This window comes from Antechinus flavipes, chromosome 5 (genome assembly GCF_016432865.1).
Source record: "Antechinus flavipes isolate AdamAnt ecotype Samford, QLD, Australia chromosome 5, AdamAnt_v2, whole genome shotgun sequence".
NCBI lineage: Eukaryota > Metazoa > Chordata > Mammalia > Dasyuromorphia > Dasyuridae > Antechinus > Antechinus flavipes.
The window spans coordinates 128,082,590-128,099,872 of NC_067402.1; the positions used below are offsets into that span (position 1 = coordinate 128,082,590).

General features: G+C 32.5%; 1 protein-coding gene across 3 annotated transcripts in view; it reads left to right on the forward strand.

Moving 5' to 3' along the window:
• ANKRD26 (ankyrin repeat domain containing 26) overlaps positions 1-16,798 on the forward strand; it is a 98,727-nt gene extending 81,929 nt beyond the window's left edge. For all 3 annotated transcript variants that reach the window (XM_051961437.1, XM_051961435.1, XM_051961436.1), the window contains 4 exons: positions 2,192-2,409; positions 3,908-4,136; positions 13,330-13,375; positions 14,491-16,798. In XM_051961437.1, the coding sequence (XP_051817397.1) occupies positions 2,192-2,409; positions 3,908-4,136; positions 13,330-13,375; positions 14,491-14,639 (642 nt within the window). In that variant the 3' untranslated portion in view covers positions 14,640-16,798. The remainder of the gene's footprint in view (positions 1-2,191; positions 2,410-3,907; positions 4,137-13,329; positions 13,376-14,490) is intronic.
• Positions 16,799-17,283: the final 485 nt, after the last annotated feature.

The following is a 17,283-nucleotide window of genomic DNA, read 5'->3' on the forward strand; positions in this document are numbered from 1 at the left end:
CTCCCTCTAATGCCTCTGTATCTATTCTTCTCCTGCATCTCATTCATATAACCTAATTACTATTTTTATTTTAACTCTACCCCAATTTTTCTTTTGAATTGTCCTACCGTTCCAATCATAAACATACGCTATACATTTCCTGTGTAAAAAAAAATAATAATAATAAACAATTTATCCATGTTGAGTTCCTTGAAATTGATCTTTGATATTGGTTTTTATATGTTAAATTTTCTTTTAAATTTGGGTTTGGTTGATAGAAAGTCCCAAAAATCTGCAAGTTCATTGAATGTCCTTTTTTTTTTTCCTCTTTCAGTATTATAATTTTGCTGGATATGATTTTTTTTGGCCACAGGCCTCATTCTTTTGATTGTTGGTAGATATGATTCTAGGATCTGGGCTTTTTTATTGTGGCTGCTGCTAAGTCCTATACAGTTCAAATTGTAATTCAACATATTTGAATTGTTTTTTCTTGTTTCTTGTGAAATTTTCTCTTTGATCTGGGGGTTTTGAAAATTTGGCAATAATGTTCCTATGTGTTTTTCACATGTAGGTGGGGATTGGTGGATTTTTTTGTTTCTACTTTCCCCTCCTGTTCTATCACTTTAGGACATTATTCTGGGATTATTTCAGGCATTATTGTGTCAAGGTCACAATTTTCAGGCAGTCTAGTTATTCTTATATTTTCTCCTATTAATCTATTCTCCATATCTGTCATTTTTATTATGTTTCACATTCTGTTCTATTTTTTAATTCTTTATAATCTGTTTTGGGTTTTTTTGTAATCTCATAGCTTCACTGGCTTCCCCTTGCCCAATTCTAATTTTTAAAGAGTTATTTTCATCTTTGAAACTGATCTCCTTTTCTAATTGGCTAACACTTTTTTTCATAATCATCATTTTTCCTTGTATGGTTTTTGTTTATTTGTTTATTTTATTTTTAGTTTTTCCTCAAGATATTTCATTTGATTTTTAAATTCTTTTTTGAGTTCTTCCATAAATTCTCTTTGGGCAGAGAGCTATATCACATTACTTTTTGGGGTAGAAGCTTTTTTTTATTTCGGGGACCTCTTCTGAAGAACCACAGTCTTCCCTGTTCCCATAGTAGGTTTTTATAGTTGAGGTCTTTCTTCTTTGCTGGTTTATTAAAAAAGAGAGAGAGAGAGAGAGAAAGAGAGAGAGAGAGAGAGATTAGTGTAAATACCTCTAGTCCTGGAGTGGGGGGGATGGTGCCTCAAGCTTCACATTAGTTCTCTCCTCTGACCTAGATTCCCAAACCAAGAAAGAGCTCTACTCTCCAGCAAGTGCCTGCAGTCAGCAGTGTCCCTGCCCATCTACTTCTGCACTTAGCAGGTGTTGATTCCTACTCACCTAGGGCTGTGTCTGCAGCACAGCTGGGCTTGGCATTCCTAATCATCCCTCTGTCTTCCCAGACTCAGACCCTGACTCCACACAGTCCAGGATATGAAATTCTTTGTGGTTCCTGCTGAAGCTCTGGCCACACCTAGCTAGCCTCTGGGTTCCCTACTCAGTGTTTCTGTGGAACTAACCCAGAAGTGTTTGCACTTCACACTGGTTAATCCCAGGCCTGGGTCTTCAGATCTTCTCCTGTTTTGTGTGGTGGATCCCTATTCTGCCCAAGGCTTCTTGGTTTTTCACCAATCTATGTTTACCCTGAGGTACAAATTTGTTCTATCTTTGGGGAAAATTGGGAGAGTTTGAAATTTACCAACCTACTCTGCCATCTTCCAGAATCCTCCCCTTGCTATCAAGTTTTAAAAAGTAATTGGCATAATTTTAAAAATTTAAAAATTAAAGGGTGACATTTTTCCCAATAGATAATTGTAGTTGTAACAAAATATTCTAGAAAATTCTAGAGTTTAAAATTTCTGTAAAATTATACCTATTATTTTTTTATAATTTAATATATTAGCAAAAGAATTAGAATTTGTGAACTAACATCCAATAGAAATAGTTTGGGTTTTTCTTAACTTCAAATTTAACTCAGCTGACCTTGATAATAAGTTCTTTCAAAGTTAGATCTATTTTTAGGAATTCAGAATTGTTCTCTGAATCACTGACTGAAATAGAAATAGAAATTGAAACAGAATGTGGCAACTAACATCTTATAATTTTCAGGATAGAGTCAGGCATTTTTTTGTTAACTTTTTTTCTTTGTTTTCCATTTGGTTTAGACACAAGCAGCAACCCAAGATTACTTAGAACAATCAAGAGAAAATAACAATGCTTCAATAAGAAACCAAATGGAGAATCGAATTCGAGATTTGGAAGCTGAACTCTCCAGAATGAAAAACTCACATCAAGACTCTACTAAGGCAGAACTAGAAATATATAGACAGCTTTATTCTGAAGAATTAAAAATCAGAGAATCATTGTCAAACAAATTAGACAGGTAAATCTGAATCTATAGACACTGGATGAAAAGTACTTAATCTTATCAGATTACTTTTAAAGTTTTCCATTTTGAATATAACTAATACTTAATGAACATATTTTATTGAGAAATGAGAGAATATTCTTTTGTAAATATTAGCAAGCCAAATATTTTTAAATGCTAACTATATACCAAGGAATGCATTGGAAAGATGATACTATGGCTATAAAGTCAGAGGACCTGACTTCAAATCTTGCCTCTGATGCTTACTTCTGTATGATCTTGAACAAGCTCCACCCCTGGGGCTTCAGTTTCTTCATCTTTAAAATCAAGATGTTTCATTAGGCGGCTTCTAAAATCCCTTTCCATCTTTAATTTATGATCTTATGAAATTTATTTATTTTTAAGCATGCCTTATTTATATGCTATATTTCTTTTCGCTATTTGCTACAGATTAATCTTTCTATGATGGTTAGATAACTTGAAAATTAGAATAACATTTTTATTATTTCACTGAATTACAATATTAAAAGGTTTAAAGCATTTTGGGAAATGTATAACAGAATCATAACAATATATGACACATTATAACTATTCTTCGCTTAATGGTAACAGTCAGGACTACAAGACTCAGGGCCATCCTATAGCATTTTGAATCATACAGTTCAACCAGCAGTTGCCTGCTAACCCTCTCTTCCATTTTCTGTACAAGTGAAAACTTAGTGAAGAAGTGAATGGAAGGGAAAAGAAAGATATCATACATATATTGCATAAGAGTTTTCAGGGGTCTTCAAACTTTTTAAATAGGGGGCCAGCTCACTGTCCCTCAGACTGTTGGAGGGCCGGACTATAGTAAAAACATTGTTTTGTGGGCCTTTAAATAAAGAAACTTCATAGTCCTGGGTGAGGGGGATAATCATCCTCAGCTGACATATATGGCCTGTAGGCCAGAGTTTGAGGACCCCTGGTTTAGATTAAAGTGTTGGATAGCCAAAAGATACTATCTGTTAAAGAAAAAGGCATTCATCAATATTCCTTGCTATATGTCTTAGTGACTATGCTGGGTAGGTTTTGTGAGCTGTCAAATTATTTGAGATCTTTAGGACATTTTTTTAGCCTCAACTGAGTCACCTCCTTTTCTCCCTAGAGACTGCAACCCTGAGTCATTTGGCTACTACCTGATACCCTTAAAATAATTCTAAATATTTCCATATGAATTTATAGAATACAAGTGCTTTTAATGGCTTCCATAAAAATCAGATTAATAAGGAACCCCAAATTTGCAAGTATCTTTTGTGGTTTGTTTTGTTTTGAATTGTCCAGGACACTCTGAAAATCCTTTTCTTCTCTTAAGTTTCCTTTTGTTAGGAAAGGATCCTAATGGAAGTAACTGAATTATATAAAAAACTTTAATAACCTACATACTTTAATTGTTTTCAGAGTGAAGAAACTATGGGGGGAAACATTATGATAGCATTGACAAAAATACCATTTATGTGCTTTGAATTGTTCACAGAACTAATGAGAGGCTAGCTGAATTGAGTTCCAGGCTACTAAATGAAAAACAAAAGAGTAGAATTTTAATCAACAGTTTTACTACAAGTCCAGTTCTGGAGCCCCCTCATGTTGGGGATCTTCATACTACTATGGTCCTCAATAGGCGTCTCATTCCAAGAGGAAATTTATTATATTCTACTGGAAACACAGTATCTTCAACAAACAGTATGGAGGCCTACTTGACAAAGGTTAGTTATTTAGAAATTTTATTTTTACTTTCTTTATGTTAAAGATATAATGTAAAATATTCATCACAGTGAAATTTCCTATTTATGTATTTTTGAATGTATCATATTGATTTTTGTGATCTATTAAAATAAAGGTGATAATTTAAAATAACAAATAATCAGTTTTAAAATGTTTTTTAGATCCACAACTATCACATGTTCCATTCTGTTAACTTCTTAAATATAGTCATACCTAGTTTTACACAATTTTTGTAACCTTGAAGTGAAATTCATATAAGAATTCTTTAAATTGAATATTATTTTCCACCAACAAATATTTAAAGAGAGACTTAACTTTACTGATTTATTTTCCCATGGTAATAGTATTGAGTTTGGGAAGGCTGGGAATCACAGACCAAGGTCATGAAGTGTCTCAAAAGAATTTGTAGGCTCAACCTATATCCAAGTCAAGGGGCGAATTTATTGTGATTGTAACACCAATTGAATTGGGCTAAATTCCAAAAGGATTTTACAAAGAACCTGGAGAAAGGGGACACCTTTATCCAGTTCTTCATGTCATTGTTATGCTAAAGTTATGGTCCAAAGGTAGAACTGAGGAGTGTTCTCAAGAAAATGGTTATCACTGACTAACAGAAAGTCAGTAATGTTTATAGGACTATTCTAAGGCCAAAAGACTTGAAATCATTCTCAGACAGATTGTTAGAACAATAGCATTCTAAGGTAAGAGGGCCTCAAAATCACCATATCTTCCCTAAAATCTAAGGGAAGAAATACTTTTATATTCCTAGGTCAGGGGACTTTTACAATCATGACAGCCTGCCAGAACAGTAACATTTCAAGGTTGGGAGAGGGGGACCTTGGGATCATAGATTCTAAAGCCAGAAAACTTTAGAATCACTAATAGCTTGTTAGGACAGAAACTCCCCCCCCCCCAAGATAAGGGGAACCTCCTAGTGCTGTCTCCCCTAGAAGCATTTTAACATTAAAAAAAAATCTATAATTCTTTTGTTTCTTTTGCAGAATTTCTTAAAACAAATGTGTGTATAAATACAAAAATCCCCACACATATAAACACAACCCTTTTTAGAGTATCCTAGAGAAATCTTTTGCAAAGCAATCTCATGTGATATGGATAGTTAAGCGCTATATTATTTCTTAGTTCATATTTGTATGAAGGTTTTCACTAGCTATATAGCCTTAAGAGGCACTGTAGTCTGTAGTGTCTTTTTCCTACTAACGATCTTCCAGCCCTGACACAGTAAATGTAATGTTGTCAACATTAAGTTTAGCAGCTGCTAAGGACACTGCTATGTACCCTTAAAATTTTATTAATAAATTGATCAGTCAATTGATAACATAATCAGTCAAGATGAAAGCATCTTGTAAACATGATATTGATATGATAAATATGAATGTTAGTTAATAAATAAATCTTTCCTCTGAAGCATTTAATTAAAATGTTCATTTTAAAAACAGATTGTTTTACAATTTTAACGAAAATATTCCCATGAAAGTCTCCTTATCGACTCTTGTTGATCACTTCATTTTACCTATATAGACACAGACATTATATTTATTCTTTCAGAATAAATCTCACTTTCACTACTTTTCCCTTTTTTCACTGACTCTCTTTGTGTAAAATATATGTGAGTTCTTAATTATTCAGTTCCTTGATCAGCAATCTGTTTCTCCCTACTCTTCTCTACAGCCAGATTAGTGAAAAGGTATATAGTCAACTTTGCTCAGTGTTCTTATTGTATCTCCATTTATAAGTTGTACCACTATGGTCTAATAACTGATTTTTTGAAAGTATCCTCTATATTAATGCATTTTTTGGTAATCATACTTTATTCCAATGGTACAAAGCTGATAGAAAAAAATTATGTCATTTACACAGTCCAATAAAAGGTAAGGAAGAAGTGATTTGGGAAAACCAAATTTATTCTTTTTTTTTTTTTTACAGTGAATTCAGTGATTTATCATCTTAAAATAAGAATTATTACATTATGTAATGTAATATAATATTACAATATTACATTATTACATAAGAAAGCATATGTAATAATACAAGGCATTCATAAACTGTCCATTTTTTTTCTTGTTGTACTTTTTATTTTATTATTTCTTATCCTTTTCCTCCTCATCTTCCCAAAACAGGCAGCAGTATTACATAAAGAACAATTAATTCCAATACTGTGTAAAAATAACTGGAAAAATAGGTAAAGAAGGAGTCCTGCCAAATTCCTTTTATGAAACAAATATGATACTGAAATCTAAACCAAGAAGAGCCAGAACAGAGAGAGAAAATTACAGACCAATCTCCCTAATGAATATTGACACAAAAATTGTAAATAAAATATTAGCAAAGAGATTATAAGAACTTACCAGTAAGATAATATACTTTAATCAAGTGGGATTTATACCTGTAATGCAGGGCTGATTCAATATGAGAAAACTTTCCATAATCAACCATATCAATAACAAAACCAACAGAAATCACATGATAATCTCAATAGGTGCAGAAAAAGCCTTTGACAAAATACAGTACCAATTTCTATTAAAAACACTAGAGAGCATAGAGATAAAGAGGGCTTTCCTTAAAATAATAAGCAGTGTCTATTTAAGATCAACAGCAAGCATTATTGTAATGGAGAGAAGCTGGATGCATTCCCAGTAAGATTAGGGGTGAAACAAGGATGCCCATTATCAGCACTGTTATTCAACATTGTACCAGAAATGTTGACTTTAGCAATAAGAAAAGAAAAAAATTAAAGGAATTAGAATAGGCAGTAAGGAAATAAAACTGTCACTCTGCAGATGATATGATGTTATATTTACAGAATCCTAGAAACTCACCCAAAAACCTACTGGAAACAATTAACAGCTTTAGCAAAGCTGCTTCTCGTTAAGGCATCTCTTTTTTATCATTTGACCTTGATTTTCACCATTTCCCACAAAACTTTCATAATTTTATCATTTTGCATATCTGATCTTTTGGTATCACCATCTGATTTTTAATGGGTTAGATTGAAGTAATATATAAAAATTCCTTCTAATGTTTTGTCACTTATGACTTGATGTGTATTTTTATCATTTAAAAAAAAACTACTCAATATTCATATTACACTCAGACTGCTAATGTCATTCTCAAATTATATATATATATATATCATCAGCATTTTATATATTGCTGACAAAGCCCAGTAGATAGAGCAATTCCATTTAAAATAACTATAAATAAAATAAGATTTGGGGGTGTTTACTTGCCAAGACACACCCAGAAACTATATGAACATAATTACAAAACACCTTTCACACAAAGTTAGATCTAAACAATTGGTAAAATATCAATTGCTGGTGGGTAGGCCAAGCTAATATAATAAAAATGACAATTCTGCCTAAATTGAATCTACTATTTCAGTGCCATACAAATCAAACTGCCAAAAAATTATTTTTTAGAACTAGAAAAATAACACAATTCATCCAGAAGAACAAATGGTCAAGAATATCAAAGAAATTAAAGAAAAAAATTACGATGGATGGTGGATTAACAATACCAAACCTATATTACAAAACAACATTCTATTTGGTACTGGCTAAGAAACAGAATGGTGATAAATGGAATAGATTAGATATACATGACATAATAACCAAAGTAATCTAGTTTTTGATAAACTCCCAAACTCCAGCTTCTGGAATAAGAACTCACTATTTGATAAAAATTTCTGGGAAAACTGGAAAATAATATCAGAAACTTAGCATAGATCTACGTCTCACATCCCATACTAAAATAAGGTCAAGATGGCTACATGGTTTGGGCATAAAGGATGATTCCATAAATAATAAGAGAGCAAGGGATAATTTACTTGTCAGATCTTTAGAGAAGGGAGGAATTTATGACCAAAGAAAAACTGAAGAACATTATAAAAGGCAAAATGGACAACTTTGATTACATTAAGTGATATGTATTTCATTCTTATAAAGATTTTGTAAAGTTTAAAAAGTATGTAAATGGATCATTTGTCCTTGTCATTGTTCTTGTAGTGAACTTTTTTGGGTGCAAGAATATTTTTTTTGTTATCTCTACTGAAAAATCTTATATATTAAATAACCCTTCAGTGCTTTCTTAATTATATTTCCATGAGTAAAGATTTCTTCATACTCGATCTGATTCAACTACTCTTCCTAATTCATCTTTAATTTTGCATCTACATTCTTGAAAACTAAGATGTTAAAATCCAATTGTCTTGACTTGACTTTTGAAAATAATTCTCCCATTTTACAAATGAGCAAAGTCAAAGAGAAGTTTATTGACTTGCTTAGGAATTGTGAAATATCTCAAATAGGATTTGAATATAGATCTTCCTGACTCCCAACTCCCAGCTCCATATCTTAGCCCTGATATCTCGTCTCTCCAGAAATCTCAATTGTTTATATAACTTTCTATAATTTTGTTCCTTGTTTTCACATTTGTATGTGTCCTTCTCAGTGTTTTACAAATGAATTTATCTTCTAAACCATGTCGCCCTCCTTGTCACTCAACTTTATCAGGAACTTCAGTATAATCTGGCTGAAGTCACTTCGTGGCTCTTTTGACCTCGTTGAGGCGTCTCTTTTTTATCATTTGACCTTGATTTTCACCATTTCCCACAAAACTTTCATATTTTTATCATTTTGCATATCTGATCTTTTGGTATCACCATCTGATTTTTAATGGGTTAGATTGAAGTAATATATAAAAATGCCTTCTAATGTTTTGTCACTTATGACTTGATGTATACTTTTATCATTTAAAAAAAATTCTCAATATTCATATTACACTCAGACTGCTAATGTCATTCTCAAAACAGTAGCCAGTCTTTCCTTATCCTTTAATAATGGATTTCATTTCTTCTGATTTTTTTTTAATTTATCTTCTAACTCTTCAGGAAGAAAATAGTCAGAAAAGACATACAAACAAACATAGATTTCTTAGAATCTTGAAAACTTTTGTCTCCTTCATTTCTCAAGCATGAACTATGTTTTCTAGCATACTTCCAGGAATCCCATCCCATTCTTATTTTTGTTTCAAAGTTACTAAGGATCAAAATTAGTTTTGACTTGATTAAGAAAATCTGTTTTTAATAGATTTTCTCTACTTAATTCTTTTCAACAAATGTTGGCCCAAAAGCTACAATTATCATCATGGTGAACTTTTTGAGACTACTTATAATAAACATTGTGATAGGAAATGTCCAAAAACATGAGAAACTATGGTTCTTGTTGTCTTTGGGTACATAGTAAAACCAACTGTCATCCATCATTCTAAGTCATCCTTCACTTTAACTAAAACTTCATTTTGTCTTCTCACTTATTTCAGTAATATCAATATGGGTGTTAGTTGATTTCTTCCAATAGCATAGCACTTTATTAGTCATCAGACACTTACATTACCAACAGTTAAGTTAATGTTTATAAAAATGACTAAAAACTATGATTGATTCTTAGCAACATTTCTCTATTTGTGGAGGAAGGGTGCCATTCAGGAGGACTAAAAGCTATTTATAATTTTTCTTTGTTTCATTGGTTAGCCTAAGAATTCATTACCACCTGTCAATAGTCAAGAACAACTGTATAAGTCTAAGTAAATACAAATCATATACAAGTACCTATAAAGTAATTTGGTTGTCTTGGGTGGGAGCCTGTCAATTAGGACTATCAAGATAGGACTTTGATACACTTGAGCTGAGCCTTCAAAGGAAACTGGGGATTCTGAAAGACCCAAGTAAGATGGGATTACATTTTGATATAGAAAAAAGTCCTTGGAAAAGCTTGGAGACAGAAGATAGGATATCTTTTATAAAGAAGGTCAGATAGGCTTGGAATTTTTAAGTGTGTCTGAAAGGAAGTAGTAATATACAGTAAGCCAGAAAAAGTATGGTGAAGCCAGATTATGAGAGACCTGAAATACCCAATAGGGGTTTCAGGTTTTTTTCAGAATACTTGAAACTTTTCAAATCTGGTAGAACCAGGCAGATAGTATAGTACATGGGCTTAAGCTTTCAAGATCCCAGTCAGCTTCGTGTCACAAAGAGAACTCAGAGAAGCTCTTTTCTAACAGGTTGGAAAAACTAGCTGCTGTTGTGAACGTAACAGAAAATGCCTCCAGTGATAAGAAAGCCACCAATAAGTAATCTGTCTGTTCTGTCTCAGAAAAGCATTCTAATTTCTCACAGTGTTAGATTGATTTGAATCTTGCTTTTTACCTTTATTGAGGATCCCAACCATTTCTGTGATCATCATGGCACTTACCGGTGACTCAGTATCAGTGTACCATTTTCTGATACCAAAACAAATTCATACCTATGACCACTTTTACAGAAGGGCCAGATTCCCTGCTCTGGAGCTTGTTTTACACCTGAAGATGTTTAACAAATGGATATTCAGGTCTAATTCAATGACTACTTGAGGTGGTTCCAACAGACAGATTTCTATAACAAAACATTTTCTGCAAACTGCTTGTAGGGAACTTTAAAAATAACTTGAGGCCATGTTTCTGCTGAGCATAGTTATGTTTCTCTTTGAACAAGGATTTGATTGCCAAAGTAGGAATTCATAGAATGCTAAACAGAATCAAAAGAGCATGTGACAAACTAGCACCTAGATGCTACATTTGTTTAATTTATCAAGAAGTTCTTCCCCAGGATAACTTGGTCACTCATCAGCTTTGTACATTGAAGATGAAAGATTGTAAACAGGATAAATTTCTTACTGTATTCTTTTGGGATATAGGCATAGTAATGCTTTGAAAAAAATAATCATTTCACATCCATTTTTATAATTACTTTGTAGTCATATTATAGAGATCTCTGTAAGAGCTAAGAATGTTTTACATTTTGAAGTGTTCTTCAGAAGACCCTATATAGTGATGACTATATGAATTGTCAAATATGTCTGTGAGAATCCTAAAAACAATTAGAAAAGAGTTATTGATGGAGTTCATTCTCCCATGTGTGATTTATTTAAAGAAATAAGATTTTATAAAACTCTCTAAAAGGTAGGAGTTTGCAGAAAATTTGTCAGTGATAACCATCTGTTTTAGAAATGTAATTTTTCAAAATATTTAATCATAACCAAAGCACCACATGCTTCAGGGTATATGCTAAGAAAAAGAATATTAACAATAGTTTTCCTAATAACAAGAGCAGCTAGGTGGCGTGCAATACATAGAGCACCAGCTCTGAAGTCAGGAGGATGGAAGTTCAGATTTGGTCTCAGACACTCAACACTTCCTAGTTATGTGACCCTGGGCAAGTCACTTAATCCAAATTGCACTGGGGGGGGAAGGGGGAAGGGAGGAGTTACAGGATTTCAGACAGAGGTTAAGTTCTAACTACCTCTAATAGACAGGATGGGTACTAGGCCAAATTGATTGTCATTGGTGCCTTCCTATCTCCCTTTGTTGTACTTTACTCTTTCTTGCACATTCCCCTTTTCTTGAATTTTCAGGGCCATCATTGTTGTGCTATTAGATGACTTGATCTTTATTCTAATAACAACAACAACGATTGTGCAGTTATTTTTAACTGACAGTCATACAGCAATTTAAAGTTTACAAAATATGCCTAAAGTTTTAGGCATATTACCTTACGTGATTGTCACAACAACCCTATAAAAACAACCTAATAAAACAGATGAAGAGACCAAGAATCAGAGGGGTTAAATAACTTAGCCATAACTACTGTCTGGAAATTAGACTATATAGAGATGTGGATGTGATGTGACTATAGATACACAGACTTGGTGAGCAAGAAATGCCTAAAACACTTGATAAAAAAAAGTGTCAGATACACAATTGAAACAAGGACTTTCCTGAAGTTCATTGTTCTTTCCATCACACCACATTGCTCCTCCTATTAGAATGACCTCTGTGTATCATCTCATACCCAAAAGAGAAATGTTCTCAGCCCTTTCATATTGTAAAGTATTTAATTATCTCATTCATGCTAAAGTGTTCAAAGCCTATGCAGATTTAATCTGTTTCTGTTCCCTAAAGTTATGTATGTTACCATTACCCAAAAGAAAGAATCTGAATTTCAGACATCACTGAAAGTCTCGTGAAGAATCTGTTTGAGAATAGGAAGCTTTTCCAGCAACAGGAAACCTTCTCAAAATGAGACACTTGGCTTATGATTTACCCTACCCTTGTGTAAGGCCAGCCTTATTGAGAAATATCATAATAGGTTGAGTGGTTAGGGTATCAATATGATAACTTCTCAAATCTAAAAGCTGAAATAATAGGAATTGTCTTGGAGGATGTATAGATGTATAAGTAGTGCTTTATACTTAGCAGAACATTTGACATGTATTATCTAGTGTTATCCTTATAATACCCTATAAAGTATCAGTGTAAGTATCATTCCCATTTTGCATATGAGAAAATTGTAGTTCATAGATTGTTTGTCTAAATTTATATAGCTATCAAGTTGGAAAGTAATTTTAATATAAAAGAATGCCTTTTTATTTATAAATTTTTTGAAAACTACCTGTTTCATATAAACTGCTTGCATTTTTGTTTTTCTTCCCGGGTTATTTATACCTTCTGAATTCAATTCTCCCTGTGCAACAAGAAAACTGTTCGGTTCTGCACACATATATTGTATCTAGGATATACTGTAACCTATTCAACATGTAAAGGACTGCTTGCCATCTGGGGGAGAGGGTGGAGGGAGGGAGGGGAAAAATCGGAACAGAAGTGAATGCAAGGGATAATGCTGTAAAAAATTACCCTGGCATGGGTTCTATCAATAAAAAGTTATTTAAAAAAAAAAAAAAGAAAGAAAGAAAGTAGAAAACTACCTGTTTCTTTTTTTAAAAAAGATTTATTTTTTAACATCTATAAATAGCTTATAAATTTTGCTTTATTGGTATCATAGCTTTTGAGTTAAAACGAAGACCTGGAATTGACTCTTTCCAGGTAATTGGCACTAATGTGTGGAAACTGATATGAATAAGAATCTTATTATGCAACATAGCAAACCTGGGGCAACAAAGCATACATACAAATACCTTCTATGGCTATATTGAGTTTATTAGTAATTTCTTTGGATGTCTATGATGCTTTAAAAGATTTTTTGAGTCCTGTGTATTATCTGTGGTTCTTTGTTACTCATTTACTTCATCGTTCTGAACAGCATTTTAATGTTTTTTTCAGATGCGGCAGGAGTTGGACAAAAGTATAAGTAGGGAACTTGATGAAGGTATGTCCAAATAGTTCATAAATAAAGTATCATGATTTGATGCTATACCTGATTTTTATAAACTGCCACTAAAGAGCTATTCCTTCTTCTTTACCATTTTAAAGTAACCATGAATTGCTCTATGTCAGTGAAATGTAAAATCTAGCAGATTCTTTCTAATAAGCTGTAAAGCTAGCACAATCCCCAGAGATAGACTGTATCTGTTTCTAGAAGACAAGCCTGGCTACTTAGAGGATTAGATCCAGATGATTGATCAGTAAATGATGAAGTCTTTGGTCCCAATATCTCATGAAACAGAAATATAATTGGTCCTCAGTTCTGTGTAACTCCTTCTGATCTTCAGATGTGAAGCCAGTCAACTACTTTTGGAGGATGCAGTTGGAAAAGAAGATTGCTGTTCAAAAAAAGTTTGTACTAGAGAGCTATTGAAATCATATCCAAGTCTTGAGATTCTATTATTCTGTTTAATCCTGTGATGTCAAGAGAGTGATGGGAAAGGGGTCAAAAGACACTCAGAATCCCATAATTCAAAAACCATGTACAAATAGCATCTATAAAAATTAATTCTTAACGTACAATCTTTTTCTAGTAATCATCAGTACTGGAAGAACAAAGTAATATTCATATGACAACCTTGTTGCAGATTTCAACAAAACTTAGAAAGAAGTGAATAGCTACATAGAAGTGTACTTCATATTTTCCTCAAATAGGCAAATAAAATAATTGGCATAGTTTCATTGTGATCCCAAACGCAGTAATAAACATAATTAAATAGGAAATAGAGCTCAACAAAAGCAAAAATAAATAGAACACCATAAACATAATTATATTTGCAGCTTATATACTGACTTGTATTACAGAGGTTGAAATAAAAATGTTGTATGACTTTAATGAGTTGCTCGGAATATAAATTATAGTGTTTGACATTTATATAGCACTTTAAAATTTGCAAAACATTTTGCATATAGTGTCTAATTTGAACTTCAAAACATGCCTTAGTATAGTAGGTGATTTCCAGGAAAACTTGAGTTCAAGTCCTCCCTATGATATATATTGTCCATAAGACCATTTAACTTCAAATGTAAATTGTTTTTTTCTTCCTTTTTTCCCCCCAGCTAATGCTGAATTTGATTCAAGATCTTGTTGGGCTTTTCCAGTAGGATCTACCGATGAGTCCACAAGAATTCCAAATCTGAATCAGGATCCAGTTTCCAGGGCAACTCAGGAATACTTAGAAGTTTTAAAAAAAAATTACATGCTTTAAAAAAAGGAAGAAATAATGTACATTTGTGAAATGAGCTATGTTTACATAATATTTAATGGGTTTCCACTAAATATATAAATGAGAAAAAATCTAATGTATTAGAAAATGTATCATAAGTTTTAATATGTACTATTTGAATATATATGTATATATAAATATATTTGTATAGTTATTAAAAATGTATTCATATTTATAACATTATCCCCTAAATTGTTTGTTGTTGACACTCTAGAAACCACTAAATTGTGTAACACTCTAATTATCTTTCTCTAAAAGTTGTATTGTGTTTTCTATTAAATATGTAAGATTAAGCATTTAGGAAATTTAGATATAATTATTTTGATAAATTGCTGCTATTTCTACTATCAGTATTTGAATTTTAATATAACTGTAACAGTGCCATAAACTTTATATGTAGCACTTCAACTTATTGTAAGTTACAGTGAACTTAAACTATTTTGTTTTTAAACTTTAGTTAAATGAATCAAATACATCATTTCTCCTGCAAGTTTTATGATAATACTTTTCTTTATGAAGTCTCTACTCTAGTAAACCTATATTAATTCAAATCCTAATTTTCTGATCTTTTTTTCTTAAAAATATGCAGAGTTGGACATATCATTACTTAAAAATCAAATCTGGTTGCTGTTTATTTTTGTACCAAGAAAAGAATGGGTTTTTTTTACATTTTTAAAATAAAATTTTACTATATTTATTAAAAAGCATTCTTAACTCTATAGTCTAATACAGTGGTCCTCAAACTTTTGTTCTCAATATCTTTATCCTATTAAAAATGATTGAGGATCTGTTCAGAGTTTTTTTGTGGTTTATAATTATAGATATTGATCACATTAATAATAAAAACTAATTATGAATTTGTAGACTCTGAAAGGATTTCAGAGATTCCCAGGATGCTCTGGACCAGACTTTGAAAACCACTGCCCTAACAGAACCAAGCATGATTGGTATTTAGCCAGCTTAATGTAGTTTGCCAACTCTTAAGTTAAATCATCCATGGAGGAAATTTCCACATTGGGAGTTTCCTACAGTGATAATATTATGGGTCAGGGCTTATGAAGATGATGTCCATGTAGATACACACATACCTTCGCAAGTGCACACATATACATATACAGACATATCCCGTATATGCCAGACTTTCACTTCATCTCAGATAATCATTCAGCAAACATTTATTGCTTACCAATTGTGTGAGAGAGACTAGATGAATAAGATATGTTCTTCTTGTCCTCAAAGGTCAAATACTCTTATAGGGGAAAAAAGATCATACACATCTGGTCATAAGAAAGAATATAAAGTATAATTAGAAAGTACAAAGCAGTATGGGCAGAATGAATTCAAAGAATTATACAAAGGGAACAAATTCAGTAGAACTGAAGACCTGGAAAAGAGATCATGTATATATGAAGCTGGAAAGGCCTTTAAAGTTCATCCAATCCAGAAGTTCTTAAAGACCTATTTGAAAATCTGGTAAAACCTGTGGACTAATCAGAATAACATTTTTTAGTGAATTAAATGCAAAGGAAATGAAAAGTTAATATATGAATATAGAAACATAATTCTTTTCCCATCAAAATTCATACAACTCCCCCCAAAAAAATCTATCCAGAGACCACTTGGGGGTCTATGGATCCCAGGTTAGGGACCCTGATCTAATTCAGAACTCTTATTTTACTTATAAGGAACTGAGGCCCAGAATTACACCCAAGGCTTCTTGCCATTGTTCAGTCATTTTAATTATGTCCAATTCTTGGTGACATATGGATTTTCTAGGCAAAAATGCTGGAGTAGTTTGCCATATCCTTTATTCTCAGTTCATTTTTCCAGGAGGAAACTAAGGCAAAAAAGATGAAGTGACTTGCCTAGAGTAATACAGCCAGCAAGTGTCTTGAGGCCAGTTTTGACCTCAGGCATTCCTGACAACAGACCCAGTGAGTTGCCCACTGCATCACAAGTTTACACAGGTAGTAAGTATCAGAACTGGGATTCAAAATTAAGTTCTCTGACTCCAAGTTCCATCCTCTCCTTTTATTTATTATAAATATCAATATTTCCACATATGTATAAAAACAAAATGATGTATAGTCAATTGAATCTTTATTACATAATTTTTTTAATAAATACTTTTTTTCTTTGTATTGTTGATATTTTTTATTTTTACATTGCATTTTCATATCAATAGATCCCTTGTAAGAAAGTAAAACTAAATTAAACAAAACTAAGAATATGGTGACTTCATCAGCACATGGAAAATTGCCACATCTGTTGCTCCCCTCAACCTCTTTATTCTTAAAAAACAAATATATATTTTCTCTCCCTTTCTGAAAGAAAGAAAATTCATTGTAACATATATGCATAGTTGTGATGACCATGTTAGCACCCTGGATACTTTAAAATTAGCCAGAGTCAGGATAAGCAAAAATTCTTGATCTTTATTGTTTGTGGACGTGAGAGGAATAGCGACATGAACCCGGCCAGGAGTCACTCTGCTTTCTTACTCCACCCTTTAATCCCTCCTCCAAATCTCTCTATAGGCCAACAGATCAAGCCAGCACAGAAAGGTGGGGCGAGCCATTTTCCAAGCAAATGCTAATAAAGTATTGTCCAATTGGTAATTAGCCTT